At 33.0% G+C, this 14,250-nt stretch overlaps 1 protein-coding gene across 2 annotated transcripts in view; it reads right to left on the bottom strand.

Annotated features, from left to right (window-relative positions):
* Window positions 1-14,250, bottom strand: part of Kul (Kuzbanian-like) — a 104,375-nt gene that overhangs the window by 21,231 nt on the left and 68,894 nt on the right. For both annotated transcript variants that reach the window (XM_036368101.2, XM_014235185.3), the window contains exon 4: window positions 13,762-13,883. In XM_036368101.2, the coding sequence (XP_036223994.2) occupies window positions 13,762-13,883 (122 nt within the window). The remainder of the gene's footprint in view (window positions 1-13,761; window positions 13,884-14,250) is intronic.

The following is a 14,250-nucleotide window of genomic DNA, read 5'->3' as shown; positions in this document are numbered from 1 at the left end:
ATTATATTAGTAACATTATTATTATTTTAGTAAATAGCTACTCCACCTTTTGGAACAGTATCTCTTTTGAATAGGACAATTGAGATTTGGTATTTCAATCGGATTATTAATGGTAATAAATTTCCACTTATCTTCGCTGGCGATTTCAACATCAACTTCGCTGATAAAAAATCAGAGCGATTGACAACTTTTCTTTCGGAAAAATTGAATTTAAAAATGCATAATGATCCACAAGAATCCACAACAAAATATGGGACCAACATTGACGCGGTATTTTCCAGATATTTAGAGGACATCAATTCTCAAACTTATGTTTCTTTTTTCAATAACCACAAACCTATAGTTTCAATAATAAAAATGCCTGAATAACCTACACGTGTTGCAAGATAACAAAAATATTATAACAATGTTAACTTCTCATTTATTGAATAAAAGAAAAAAATTATTTTCTTATCGGTCACCACGCTCAAAAAGTATAACTTGAATTAATATAAAAGGAAACAAAAAATACTACATAAAAAATAAATAAATAATTATAATAAATAAATATATATAAATTAATAAATAATTATAAGTTAATGAAAAATGCTGTGCTATAGCTTTACCGCGGCAGTCCCCGAGTGCCACACGTATTTTTTTTATTTTTAAATAAAGGATGCATATAACATTTAAGATATCTGCGCATCATGCCTTTTGTTGCATGATTTGGTTCCAATTAACTGCAATGAATCATCTAAATCTTAAAAACTCCTCTAACCTTACCAAATTTGCTTGTGTAATTTCTTTGCTATCCAAACAATAACAAAAAACAAACAGTTATACTAAAATATTCCATAAGTACCTAACGAGTATAATCAGAGTCTTTATCCTTTTTTCTTTAGGATATTCTGCAATATTTTTAAATGACGACAACTCTATGAAAATAAATGTGGAAATCATCGTAAAAGAATAATGGCTAAGTGTATTAAAATTCTGAACTGAATACGTTTTAAAAGAGTTTTAAGATGCGTGCCAAAAATTTCAAAAATTTTGCAAAAAGAGCAAAACTAAATTTGAGTAGAGTAGCCAGCAGAGTTCTTTATCAGCTACTTTATTGATAGAAAAGGGCTTGTGTAAATTTCGGTTCCCATATATTAAATATCTTTTTCAGTTAACCAATTGATCCATTTTGCCTACCACAAATTTCACTAAAGCTACTAATATGTATCACGACCGAGAACAACAAGTATATGACAAATTTTAATAATTATTGCCATGCTTGTATTACTCAGTAAATATGAAGCTTATCGTGAATTTGATAATAGGTTTATATATTGATAGGTTTCAGAGTAGTATTTAGTAGTTGGTATTTTATGTGTACGCTGGACTGGCGGGCCCACATAAGTGGGAGTTTGAACTAAAACTTCCCCGCTGCACAATGCTTACATATGAGGAGAACTGCTTTTTTTTTTAAATGTAAGGAATTTAGTAATTAATTTAGATAATTCACTACAGCAGTTTTTGTTTTGTTTTGCTGTGCAAAATGATTTTGTGTTAAAATCTAGGACCTACCAGGTCTGTGCTATTAATATCATATGTAGTAATCACATGCATTAAAAAAAAATTGAACTGAATTGAATTTGAATAAAATTTTTATTTTTAATTTTTAATTCTAAATTTGGGATTAAAAAAGTTGTAAGGCCGCACACCGGATTAAAGAAATTTAAATTTAATCCCAAAAACTGGATTGAAAAATAAAAAATAAAAATTTGAATCTCAAGCATTTATTTAAGATTCGAAAAAATAATTTGTTTTAGAATAAACATTGTTTTTCGTGAAAATAAAATTTTTAATCCAAGATTAAAATTTTAAAAAAAATTTTTTTGATTGAATCCCAACATCGGGTTTAAAAAACTAAAATTTAATTTTTAATCCATATATTTTGAACTGAAAAATTCGCAACCCTGTGTAGACTAATCTTTTTCATTGTCGCTAAATTTCCCTAAATTAAAACTAATGGTACGTTTAAGTGTCAAATTCGAAGGACGTTGTAATACTCTTCTAATTTGTTATTGTGAAGTAGAAATTATTCTTAAGATAGTATGCATTCAATTTTAATACCCTGTAATTAATATGCGTTCATTGTGCTTCCATTATTATTTATATAAAACACAATTATTATATTAAAAACAATGGAAGCCACAACCATTGTTTTTAATATCTATGATTATGATAAAGTTATTACTATTATTGTTGCTATGATTGTTGTCGCTATTCTTATTATTAGTGTTGTTTTTGTTCTTATTATTATTGCCATTATTTTTATTGCTGCCATTTAACATTACTATTCAAAAATCGCTCTGAAATTGTTTTCAAAACCAATCAACAAACCAGCTTTACATATTTTAGGTGGAGGTAAATTTGAAAACTCTCGTTAGAAAGCAAACTTTCGAGTGGAAAGCAAAGCAGGAGCGTGCTAAATGTTACACATTGAATTAAACATGAAAGCAGTCGAATCTGAAATTATGCCTCTTAAATATTATTTTTTTTGCGCCACGAAAGGGGTTGTGGAAAACCCTCACCACACATACACGCACATGCAAATGTGGCATTATAATCAAGTGAATTTAATTATGTATTATAATATGCCAATTACTCAAGCGAAGCAAAGTTTGACCTTTAATGTATGTTGACTGACTCTTAACAACAACAACAAGTCGTTTTGTTCGCTGCTAGTTTGTGGATATCCCGTTGCGTGGAAGTCATTGCAGCTGGCCAAGTGCGGGTTAGGAGCGGTTCAGCTGTTTAAGTAGAAATGGTGACTCACGGTGAATAATTAGCGGGTATTCCCCAGCAACGCCCAGGCTGAAACTTTTGATGTTTGTTTAGTAAATCGCGCGTTTGCCTTGAGGATTGCACGTGCACACAGCGGGCCATATACTCATACACACGCACGCTGTTCTTTGAACTTAAGTTGGCTATTAGAGGGGATTTTCCCAAAAACAACAACAGAAGTACAAAAGCACTTGCATATAATTTAAGGCGCTTCCATGTACATATATATAATCGTAAATAGATGTGTGTTTATGTGTGTTTGCGAGGGCAATGCGGAATTTTTTGTGTTAAAGACGCTTGCTTCTGCAAACAGTAAGCTCTCAATTAATCAGATTAGAGTATTAATAGAATAATTTCACCCTTTTGCAATAAATATCATTTGTTTAGGTGCGCTTGTGTAGGTGTGTGCGTGTTTGTTTGTTAACTTGCTGCTTGTTTGTTCATTAGTGATTTATATGCTTGCTAAATGCGCCTGCATGTATATGTATGCGAGTGTGTTGGTGGCTTTGTTTGTACTTCTATCTAGAGCATGTTATGACACACCTACTAAAAGGAGCATGTTTTGTTGCCACACACACGCACACATACACACAAGAACATATCCACCAATTCACACACACTTACGTATGCATACATGATATACTTACATATATATGTAAGTGCATGGGTGCGCTTATTTGGCACCACTGCGTTGTGCGGAAACCGAAGAGTTGCGCCACCAACCAAATAGTCCAGTTAGTCTATAGCGAGCGTGTGCGAAGCAGAAAAACACAGCCACTTAACATACAGAGAACCCTAATGACAATGGTCAACAAAAGGGAGTTGGCGAGCGTAGACAAACAATTGTCGGTTTGTAGCACGAATGCACACATTTCAGTGTGTGTAGGCAGGGCGGCATGCAATAAATACTAGCTCAAACACGCACATACGCACTCACTCGAGCAGCGTACTTGGCTACTCCTTCCCGCTCAGTGCATGCAATGAGCTTTCAACTTGACTTCGGGGCGTTTAACAAATGGGACAACAACGCCGAATGGACATATGTATTGTGCAACAACAAAAACACAACAAAAAATTTGAATTAAAAATAAAAAATTAAAGAAGAAGCGTGAAAAAATGTAACGAACAAATAGTTAGGTCATGCGGCAGAACACGTGAAAAATGAAATGAACACGAAAACAGCAAACACAAAAAAACCAGAACGAAAAAAAAACAAGAAAAAATGTTAACTTCGGCTGCACTGAAACTATAATAACCTACACGAATAAAGATATTTCATACAAGAACTTGGTTTTGATCGGACAGTTTGTATGGCAGTTACATGCTATAATGATCCAATTTGAATAGTATACTGGAGACTATAGCGTTGTCTTAAATAATCTATGCCGAATTTCGTGAAGGTATTTTGTCAAATAAAAAAGGTTTTCATACAAGAATTTAATGATAATGATCTAATCTGAACAATATTCTTCGGAGATTTTACTGTCATCTTGGAAAATAATTCATGCCAAATTTCATGAAGATATCTTATCAACTTCAAAAGTTTTTCGTACAAGGATTTGCTTTTGATTGATCAGTTTGTATGGCAGCTATATCCTATAGTATTTCAATATAGGCGGTTCGAAATGAGCAGCTTCTTAGGAAAAAAGAACGTATGCAAAATTTCATATCGATATCGAACGAGGGCGCATACATATATACAGATGGACTCTGAGAAAATCGACTCAACTAGTCACGCTGATCATTTATTATTCCATATTGTCTGCCCCGTTTCTTTTTGTATGTTACTTCGTGGCATACTTAAGTTACTCTGTTCAGGGTATAAAAATTGAAATATTGTAAAGCCGCACCTATCGAAGTGTTGCACAAAGCACACGCAAAGACACATACCTACTCACGTGTACACGCAAAGACACGCAAGCTGTTATCACGTTATCGGTGCATATGCATAGCCATGAGAAAATGCAAGAAAAAGTAAGTAAAATAATAGGCGTAGCAAACAAAAGCGGCAAGCATCAGAGAAAACAGGCCGAAAAATTGAAAATAATTAATGCACACTCAAACACACATATGTAGTGGTATAGTATGTACATATTATATATATCTATTCTAATATATTATATATAAACTAAACGTGAGCGCATATGCTCAAATTGGTGAACGATTACATGCATGTGTACTTACACGCTTCCCACACATACACACACACATACCAAACATGCATGCATGCATTTTTTGTAGTGGTGTGCTCGCCTTTGAAATTCTCGGAAAAAGATGAGTGCTTCTCGATAATCGGCTAAAGCCTTAAAAGCTTCAGTTTATCTAATCAGGCGAGCAAGCATCTAATGGCTTTGTTAAATTTGTTGTTATTGCCATGCTTTTGCACAAAATTTACTGAAATGAAAGGGTGAAGTGCACAGTTACAGGAGAGTGAAGTGAAATGGTAAACATTTTTGTTGGCTTTTAAAATTCCAATCTAAAAGTATAAGTATGTGGCAAGAAAATGATTTGGAGTTAAGTGAACATCAGCATTTTCACTCCTCTAGGCGATACTCAAATACGTCATATTATGAGTTTGTTAAGTGAAAAGCAAGTATTGGAACTGCAATGGTTGAGCACCAAATCTTCTCTTCGAAAGTTGAGACTAGTTGTAAGAGGTTCGTACTAGCACTTCGCAAAATCTGTGATCGAACAGTGTCGGATTTTTGTTTTTGAAAGCGCTGCTTCTTCGCAGTCAGTGGCATTCTTCAAGCGTGTTTCCGTCTTAGAAAGCTTCTCATGAAGCCCACCAGCCGTTTGGAGGGAGCTAAAATCCCAATTTTATAAAATCGGAATTTAAAACAGAAAATTCAATTTTTAATGCCAAAATTAGAATTAAGAACCGTTAATATATTTTTTAATTCAAAAATTGGAGTAAGAAATGAAATCATAAATTAAAGAAGAAATATTTACATATTTCTAACTGAAAAACTATAATTAGGAGTAATTAAATGTAATTAAGGCAAAGAATGCTAACCAAAAAGGTAAAACACTAAGTATGCAAGCTTGGAAAAATTTCAAATTTAAGAACAAAATTTTTTTAAATTATTAATTATGAACTTGGGAATAACAATTTTTTATTTCTATACTTATTTACGATTTTTTAATTTTAATTTTTATAACATATTAGAAGATTATTTTTAATTAAAATTTTCGGGGAAATAAATTAATTAAATGTTAATTCAATTGTGTATTTAAAATTTTTATTCTGCTTATTTATTTACAGCTCTGGTTTTAATCCAGAGTTGTGGTTTGACTAACCCAATGGACTCCCTAAATCGCTTTCATTTATATTGTAGCCGTAGTATTTTATAGAAAACTGATGTACCACTCTTGCGATATAAAACTCTACAAAACTCAAAGAATGAGTGGCAACTTGAGATCCTTTAAATTTTTATTTTATTTTCAAGTTTTTTCAAGTTGTGCTTCCCTCGTTCAAGATTTACTGTAGAAAAACAGATATTATTTTCCTATACGTTTTGTGTTTTTGAGCGATATCGTTACACAGGAGAGTAGCTTGAAAATTAAATCAGAGTGGTAATTTGGTAAAAGCTTTCCTCAAGTATACATCAATCTTTCATGAAGTTTTAATGTTAGCATTGACGTACACCGAATAAGCCGAATGATAATCTGTTAGGAAATTGTTTTATGAAACTATTGACTAATTCTTTTGAAGCCGTCATATGTTGATGTGCCAGAATTGACTCAAGATCTAGAAAAAATGAAAATGTGTTTTTTTCAAAGTTCGGCTAAAACATTAACGGTTACAACGCAGAGAAATTTTTCTATTTTTCAGATTTTGAGAGAATTTTTCGCTACTCGAAATTCTTTAAGATCTGGTTGAGACCGAGAATAATGTTATAACCTTATGATCTACCTGTTGGGACAGAATGAATTCCGTCTGAAAGCTCTCAATTATTTGTACCCAGAAATATACGTATACTCGTACATCTTGATTCAGTTGAGAATTCCGTTAATTCATGTTAGCCACGCAGAAATTAAAAATCTTAAGCCAAATAAGATTTTTCTGTGCACTTTTACCTACCTTCAAAAAGCTTAAAAGCTGTATTCTGAACACAAATGAGTACAAACGTCTAAAACTTGCAGTACAAAAAAATTACTCAACAAAATACCAATTTGCGGTCTAGATTATTTGGCTCTGGAAACACCATAGATGGTCACATTTAACTTTTAATGGCACCACTTTTTTTTCTTCCACTTAGTTACTTGTATTTTTGGTGTGCTACGAAATGAAATTTTATTTTCGAGATGTGTGCGTAAGTGTACTCGTATGCCGGTGAACTTTGCCATTTATTCACACTTTTAAAAGCTTTTCGCATTCAGTGATGCCAAAGGATTGCTGCTTGAATGGAAACCACTTTTAGTAATAAATGCTTTTAGTCCACCAAAGGTATGAAGATACAGTGGAACAGTTATGTGAATATTGGGCACACACATACAGACACACACGACTATCGGCATAAACGCATATGTATGCGTAAATTGCTCATGTTGATGTTGCATTATGCCACCGCTGCTACGTTTCGCTCCCTCTGCTACTTCGGCATCTCTAATAAATCCGAGTACTAAACTTGGCTACGTCATGGACGTTGCGTACGATATGATGATAAATGCCACATTTCCTGCTTCATCACGTACGCCTAATTTGGATGTCCTGACTCCACTCGACTATAGTGAGTAATTTAAGTTAACACTTGCAAATGTCACATGACTGCAACTACGCACGATAGTCCTGATTGCATACGCTCCTATACACACACACACACACACACACACACATTATGTGTATGTGGGGATAATCGTGGGTAGCGAAACTGTGCCAAATGTGTTGCTTAATGCAGATTTATACACGTTGCCATAAGTATGCGTTTGTGCTGTGTAGCGGTTTCTATATAATTACTTTCAGCACATAATGTTTCGGTTGTTTCGGCGAAGCGCTGAAAGCTCTACAGCGCATTTGTGAGCTGTCAGCGACAATTATTTAAATTACAGTTATATTTTTAAGTGAAAAGCTGAAAATGTAATAATGTAATACAAGCGAATTATGAAATTGTAATTTTTTTTTCAAATGGCCAATACTGAGCTTCCATAAAAGAGGTTCTTTTGTTCAAAATTTGCGAATGCCATTGCTTCATATTTTGTTCATATATATATTTTACGGTTGTTTGTCTCACCTAAAACTAAGCGACTTAGATATAGGGTTATATATATATATAAATGATGAAGAAACGAGTTGAAATCCGGGTGACTGTCGGTTTATCCGTCAGTCCGTCAGTCCGTCCGTCCGTCCGTCTGTACAAGCTGTAACTTGAGCAAAAATTGAGATATCTTTATGAAACTTGGTACACACAAGACGGTTGGTATTGCAGATAGACGTGCAAATCGGGTGACTACCCAGCCCACTCCTCATATAACGGTACTGTTAAAAACTACTGAAAGCGCGATAAATAGAGTACGCGCGCCAGAGACATTGAATTTTATCTCTGGGATGGTATGAGATGACTTAATAGGAATCATGTTCAAACATGGCACCGCCCACTTTTAGATGAAAATCCATATCTTGGGATCTGCTTAGCCGATTTCAACTAAATTCAGTACATAACATTGGTCTGTTATAATGCGAAAATGGAGAAGTCGGATTACAACCACGCCTATTTCTGGTTATATGAACACCAATTTAAATTCCATCTAATTCTTTCACTTTCCACTGTGCAAATCAAGCAACAATGATTGCATCGGGGTAAAACTTTGCGTAAATAATGCGATTAAAGTATGCCATCTTGTGACCAAAAATTGTCTAAATCAAACTAAAACTGTTCAAGCCCCTAGGTTCTGTGCCCCAGTGCCTATAGTTGACATTTTACCGGAAATATCGGTCAATGTGTAAGATATTTAAATGAGATTCATTAATAAAATAAATAAATGAAACTCTCGATAATATTATGTCCTTGTGTCAAAAAACGGTTGAATCGGATTAATACTTCCACAACACCTGAGGTAATTTCTCGTGAAAGTTGAAGAAACGATAATTTAGGACTTCGAAGGCATCACGTTGATTCGATGGCGAAACTTTGAGTATTGAAATTTGTAAACAAATTAAAAATTTATGACTGATCCTTGCTAATTCAGGAATTATTTTGTTTTCAAATTACTGTGAGGGTATTCAGTAACTACCGAAAAAATACCAGTTCATGAGAATAAATTGTAAAAAGTTCAAACTTAACAAGGAGCAGAAATCAAGCTTACACTTGTCTAATACAATTTTTTGTTTCAACTAATAATTATGTGACACAAGGAAAGTATGAAAATGTTCGAGCCAGCAAATAACTGCACCAATATTGAGAACCTGTTGCTTTTCTGCAGATACTCAGCTGATACTTATACTGTAACATTTTTGCGTCGAATATAATGACCGGCTGTACCGCCGTGATTGAGACTCGAACATGAACTATTTGTTGTTGTTATTTTCCCGATAAAATTGCTTTCCTCTATTCGGCCATTGCTTACACTAAGGAAAATGGTAACTAATATTAATTTTTATGGAATCCATCTGGCATAGCCGAATCAAATTTTAAATTATTCAAGCCTTTCAAAATAGAGTTCTTCTAACATAGTGGGAGCACGTTGCTAAGTAAGAAATGACGTTCTTCATCGAGACCCACTTTAACGGAAACTTTTGAATAATTTAGTAGTCGTGACTTCTGTCGACTGGAGATCCATGAAAATGTACTTACGTACCAACACACTTTCATTAATGTAAAATTACGACCATTGTATCCCAACATCATTCTACAAATTTAGTTATATTCATTGTAATAAGGAGATTCTAACTAAAATTGTATATCAAAAATTAATCTGATTTTATTCTGCTCTTTATATTAAGCAAAAAATGTGTTTTCATAGCTAGGTAAATACAAAAGCTGTTTTTGGTTTAAGGAATAAATTTAATAATATATTGAATACTTTCTGAATAAATTGGCCTTTTGGCTGCAAGTACACATATACACACTTTTTCAACTGTACATCATCCATCTTTTTTGGTTATCTGCTCGTTCGATAATTGACAACAATTTATATTTATTGGTCTACAATTTTAATTATTATTGCTCTTGTATAAATAATTTAGGGCTATTGTTTTTCAATTAAGAATACTAAACATGATTTAAATCATTTTGGCGTCATAAAATATATTTAATTTACTTTATCTTTGTTTTTGCATTTTTTTCTTACTTTTTCGTTGGCTTCCGAGTAAAATCCATTGATTAAGTTCTTCACATTGTTTGCACACACGCATACGCGCACAAACGAATGAGATTGCTCACGCAGAGTATTTACTTTATTTCACTTTTATTAAAAAGCAATAAATATATATTTACTAGTTCCTTTCGTTTTGGCAGTCTTCATAGCAACTGCAACAGCTAGCCACTTATGCATATACTCGCTTAGTACAGACAGTTTTGTAAATTTTTTTAACTTACAAACTGCACTCAGATTGAAATGTAAATACTTGCAAACCAATCACTTCCTGCTTCAAACTGACTATGGATAACATATCGGAAATGTTATAAAATAACTACAACAAAGGGAGGAGTTTTAGCTTCCGATATACCATGTACGTATGTAAATATAACTTTGTGCACCCAGCAGATTTGATAAGAGTTTCAAGAGTTGCCATACTTTTAATTTTATTTTTATGTTCTTAATTTATATTTCTGAGTTTTTTTTTTTCATTAACTTTTTTGTTAATTTTTGTTTAGTGTTTTTTGAGGCTGTGTCTGACTTTGAATAATTTTTTTTTTCATAGATAATAATATTTAATTATATAGTACTTTTACAAATATGTATTATAAAAATTAAAGTGTGTATCGATTTGAAGTATTAAACTAAATTGTTACTAGCTAATAGTATCCAATCTTATGCACTATTCTCTAATACGATCCGGTACAGTATTCTGCCATAAATATGCAGTATTCATTTAAATACCTTGTAATTAATAAAAAATAGTCAATATATGCTTAAGATACTCAATAACAAATTAGTACTGGTGATAACAGAAAATACTAATTCCGAATATTCAATGTAGTTTTAAAGTATATCTTTATTATAAGTATACTCAGTTTTTATTAAAAGTACTCATAACTAATGTTGAACTAATTGCCATTATGGTTTACATTATTAACTATTAATTTAAAGCACTGCAGATACAGTACTCAAAATAGATATGGATTAGTTATAAAATGTTTGCACTAATTTTTTTTAAACACCAGAATTTAAAGGGCTCGGTAACAGCTGAGTATAATAAATTTTCATTTAAAGTAATCACTAAATAGATAACTCAGTACTGGTTAATCCTGTTTAAAGTGCTCCCAAGGCTCCTCAGCATAAGTGTAAGCGCTGTTTAAAGTATTCAGTGGTAGTTAGTTTTTTCAAGTATTCATTGAAGTACTCCGTACGGTCTAACATATTTTTTGGTGCATTTTTTTTTTGGAAGAGCCATTTCATTTAAAAATAATAATAAGATGTTGTACATTCACAGAATTTGATGTACTTTAATAATCGGTAATTAATTTTGTATTTATTATAACAAGAATAAGTCAAATTTTTGATGTTTGACAAAAAAATTTGCTTGTGAAAAAAGTAACACTTCAGAGTGAGTTTAAAAAAATCGAAATTATTATCAAAATTTGTGTATTTGATCGTTAACTAACAAATATATCTAAAACGATTGCGTGAATTTTTAAAGTCAATCGGTTCAACCGTTCCTGATAAATTTTCTTCTCCGACACTGAAAACAGCGTTTCGAGAAAAACGCGTTTAAAATTTTGAAAACCGATTACACTAAGCTAAAAAAATTCTTACAAATACGCCGGAAACAAATAGTTTTATAGCCAATAGTTAGCCGAATCAACTTCAAATTTATTGCAATTAACCATTTTCAAATCGATATCTGGCAAAAAATAAATGGATATATTGAAATTCATAGATGGAATTTTTGTATAATGTACACTCAGACAGTATTTGATAAAAATTACTAGTTCTCATTTAAAATTTTAAGTACTCAGTATTGCTCAAATCTACGTAGCGTTCTTATTGTATTATATTTCGGATACCCATATTGATACCGTATGTGAATTAAATCGACAACTGTTCAAATCATATTTCTCTAAATTTAAAATACTAATGAATAAAATCGTAATTTTTTTTCATATTTAATTTACATTTTTCGAGGCACAAAAGAACTAGGTATACATATACAAACATATACATATGTATTTTATTTTAGAATTTACAGAGCCGTGAGAAAAGCTGTCACTTTTGGCATATTTCATTTAAAATAAATTGTAAAATGTTAAAGGTATTCAAATAGATATTTTATACCATACATATACCATAAAGAGGAATGCCTATGCGAATAAACGAAACTCAATAAAAAATTCACTGCAGCTTATAAGCGCTGGGTATAAAAGAAAAATGAAGGAAAGTAAATTTAAATTGTAATGCTCACAGTTTCCGGGCACAAAACGTTATTGATTTTAATCTCCTGTCGATAAGTATATCATCGACTACACACACATATACGCATAAATAAGTACACAAACACACACTGAGAAGTGAATGCTGCAGTGTGCATGTGCACAAATATGCAATAAAAACCTTTTAGATTTCAAATTTATTTCTTTCAACTATCATTTGTTTATTTTTCCATATAATCCTTGAGAGAGTTGAAGGTAAGATTTATAGCAGCGCTTGCAGTCGACATTGCCATTGGCAACACAAAGTGGTTATTGTTTACGGCAATGGACAGTTGCCAATGCTACACGAGTATTTTACTTCCACACACCGCCTAGTGTATTTATGAGTTACAGTGGTGGCAAAAAAGTGAACGTGCAGAGCAGAGTGGCGATTGTAGCAATCATAGCAGCATCCTCTTCCTAGCAATCCATAACGATTTCCACACACACCCTTCCACTCCCCACATAGCACAACCGCCATTAACGGCAACTCCACCGCCACCTTCACCGTCACCACCACTGTGCTGCCGATAGTCAATGCAAATATTACGTCCTTGACATCTTTCATTCAATCTAAGGTGAAATGCATTGTACACGCACACACACACGCACAGGCAACATATATATTTATAGAAAACTACATGCGCTTGCAAATAAATTCATGCAAATGCATACATGTACACAAATATATACTCACACATATGTACATACATATGTATATGCGTGCATGTTAATATATATGCATGTGTGACCAGCGTATATGAGTCCAGTTGATGCTGTGCAAATGTGCTCATATGAGTCGAGTATACATTTGAGAATGCGAGCTCAAATATTTGCACAGTCATCAGCGCCATCCAAGCTGTTAGATGATGAACGACCAAATGGATGGAACGCTTATGTGTGCAGCAACAGTGTCAGCATCAGCACCGGAAATGGTCATTTTCGGAAAATGTGAAAACTTTGCACAACGCTCGTGCGCTTTCTTTCTTTCCATTCTAGTCTCACTCTCGCCCTCGCTCTCTCTATCTCGTTCCCTCTTACACTCTCTTTCACAATTTCGTTCTGGTTTTTATGGCTTCCGTGTCGTTTTGTTTGTTTCTTCATTATTGACATGACAACATCATTGATTCCCATGTGTTTTATGGTTATTGCCAGTGTTCCATTTAGGGACGCGCTCCAATTTGAATGCACACACACACATATATTGGAATGTACAATATGTATACATATTACATGCATAAGTAACTATGGATTTGAATAAAAGTTTGTCAGCTCTTACTTTTCTGCGAACTTTACAATTTCCAGCATTTGTGTATTAAGTATATTTTGGTGTCATATGTGGTACATACTTTTTAAAATATTTTTCATTGCTTACCCTCTAGTGTGCCGGTGTATATTCTCGAAATGTCATAATCCACCGGTCCATGCGTGCTTTCGATTTCAACATCACCCGCAAACACCGACAAAGGATTCTGTTGGAGAACCATGCGAAATTCTCTGAAAACGTAAGGGAAGGAAAATCCTGTCAGTTTAGAGAATATATCATTAAATATAAATGAAATATATATATATATCCATAGTATATACTTGTTAATACCCCATAAAATATTATCTAAATAATAAAATATCCAGCATTCAGATAATAAGACAGCTTAGAAATTTGCTGTGAGCATACATAGTTCTTTCTATTAGCTAATTTATGTCACGAACTCCATTAGCATTTTGGATAAAGCTAAAACTCTCAAAACGTGTTGTGTTCTCTGATTTAACAAGGCATCCAGCACATCTGTGCAATGTGTAGTAGTTCAGCTAATCGTCTAGCACAGTTGCATTTCACAATTACTCTGATTTAACGGACTTCGTT

The sequence above is a fragment of the Bactrocera oleae genome, chromosome 2 (assembly GCF_042242935.1).
Source record: "Bactrocera oleae isolate idBacOlea1 chromosome 2, idBacOlea1, whole genome shotgun sequence".
Classification (NCBI taxonomy): Eukaryota; Metazoa; Arthropoda; class Insecta; order Diptera; family Tephritidae; genus Bactrocera; species Bactrocera oleae.
This window is presented reverse-complemented; position numbering and strand designations above follow the sequence as displayed.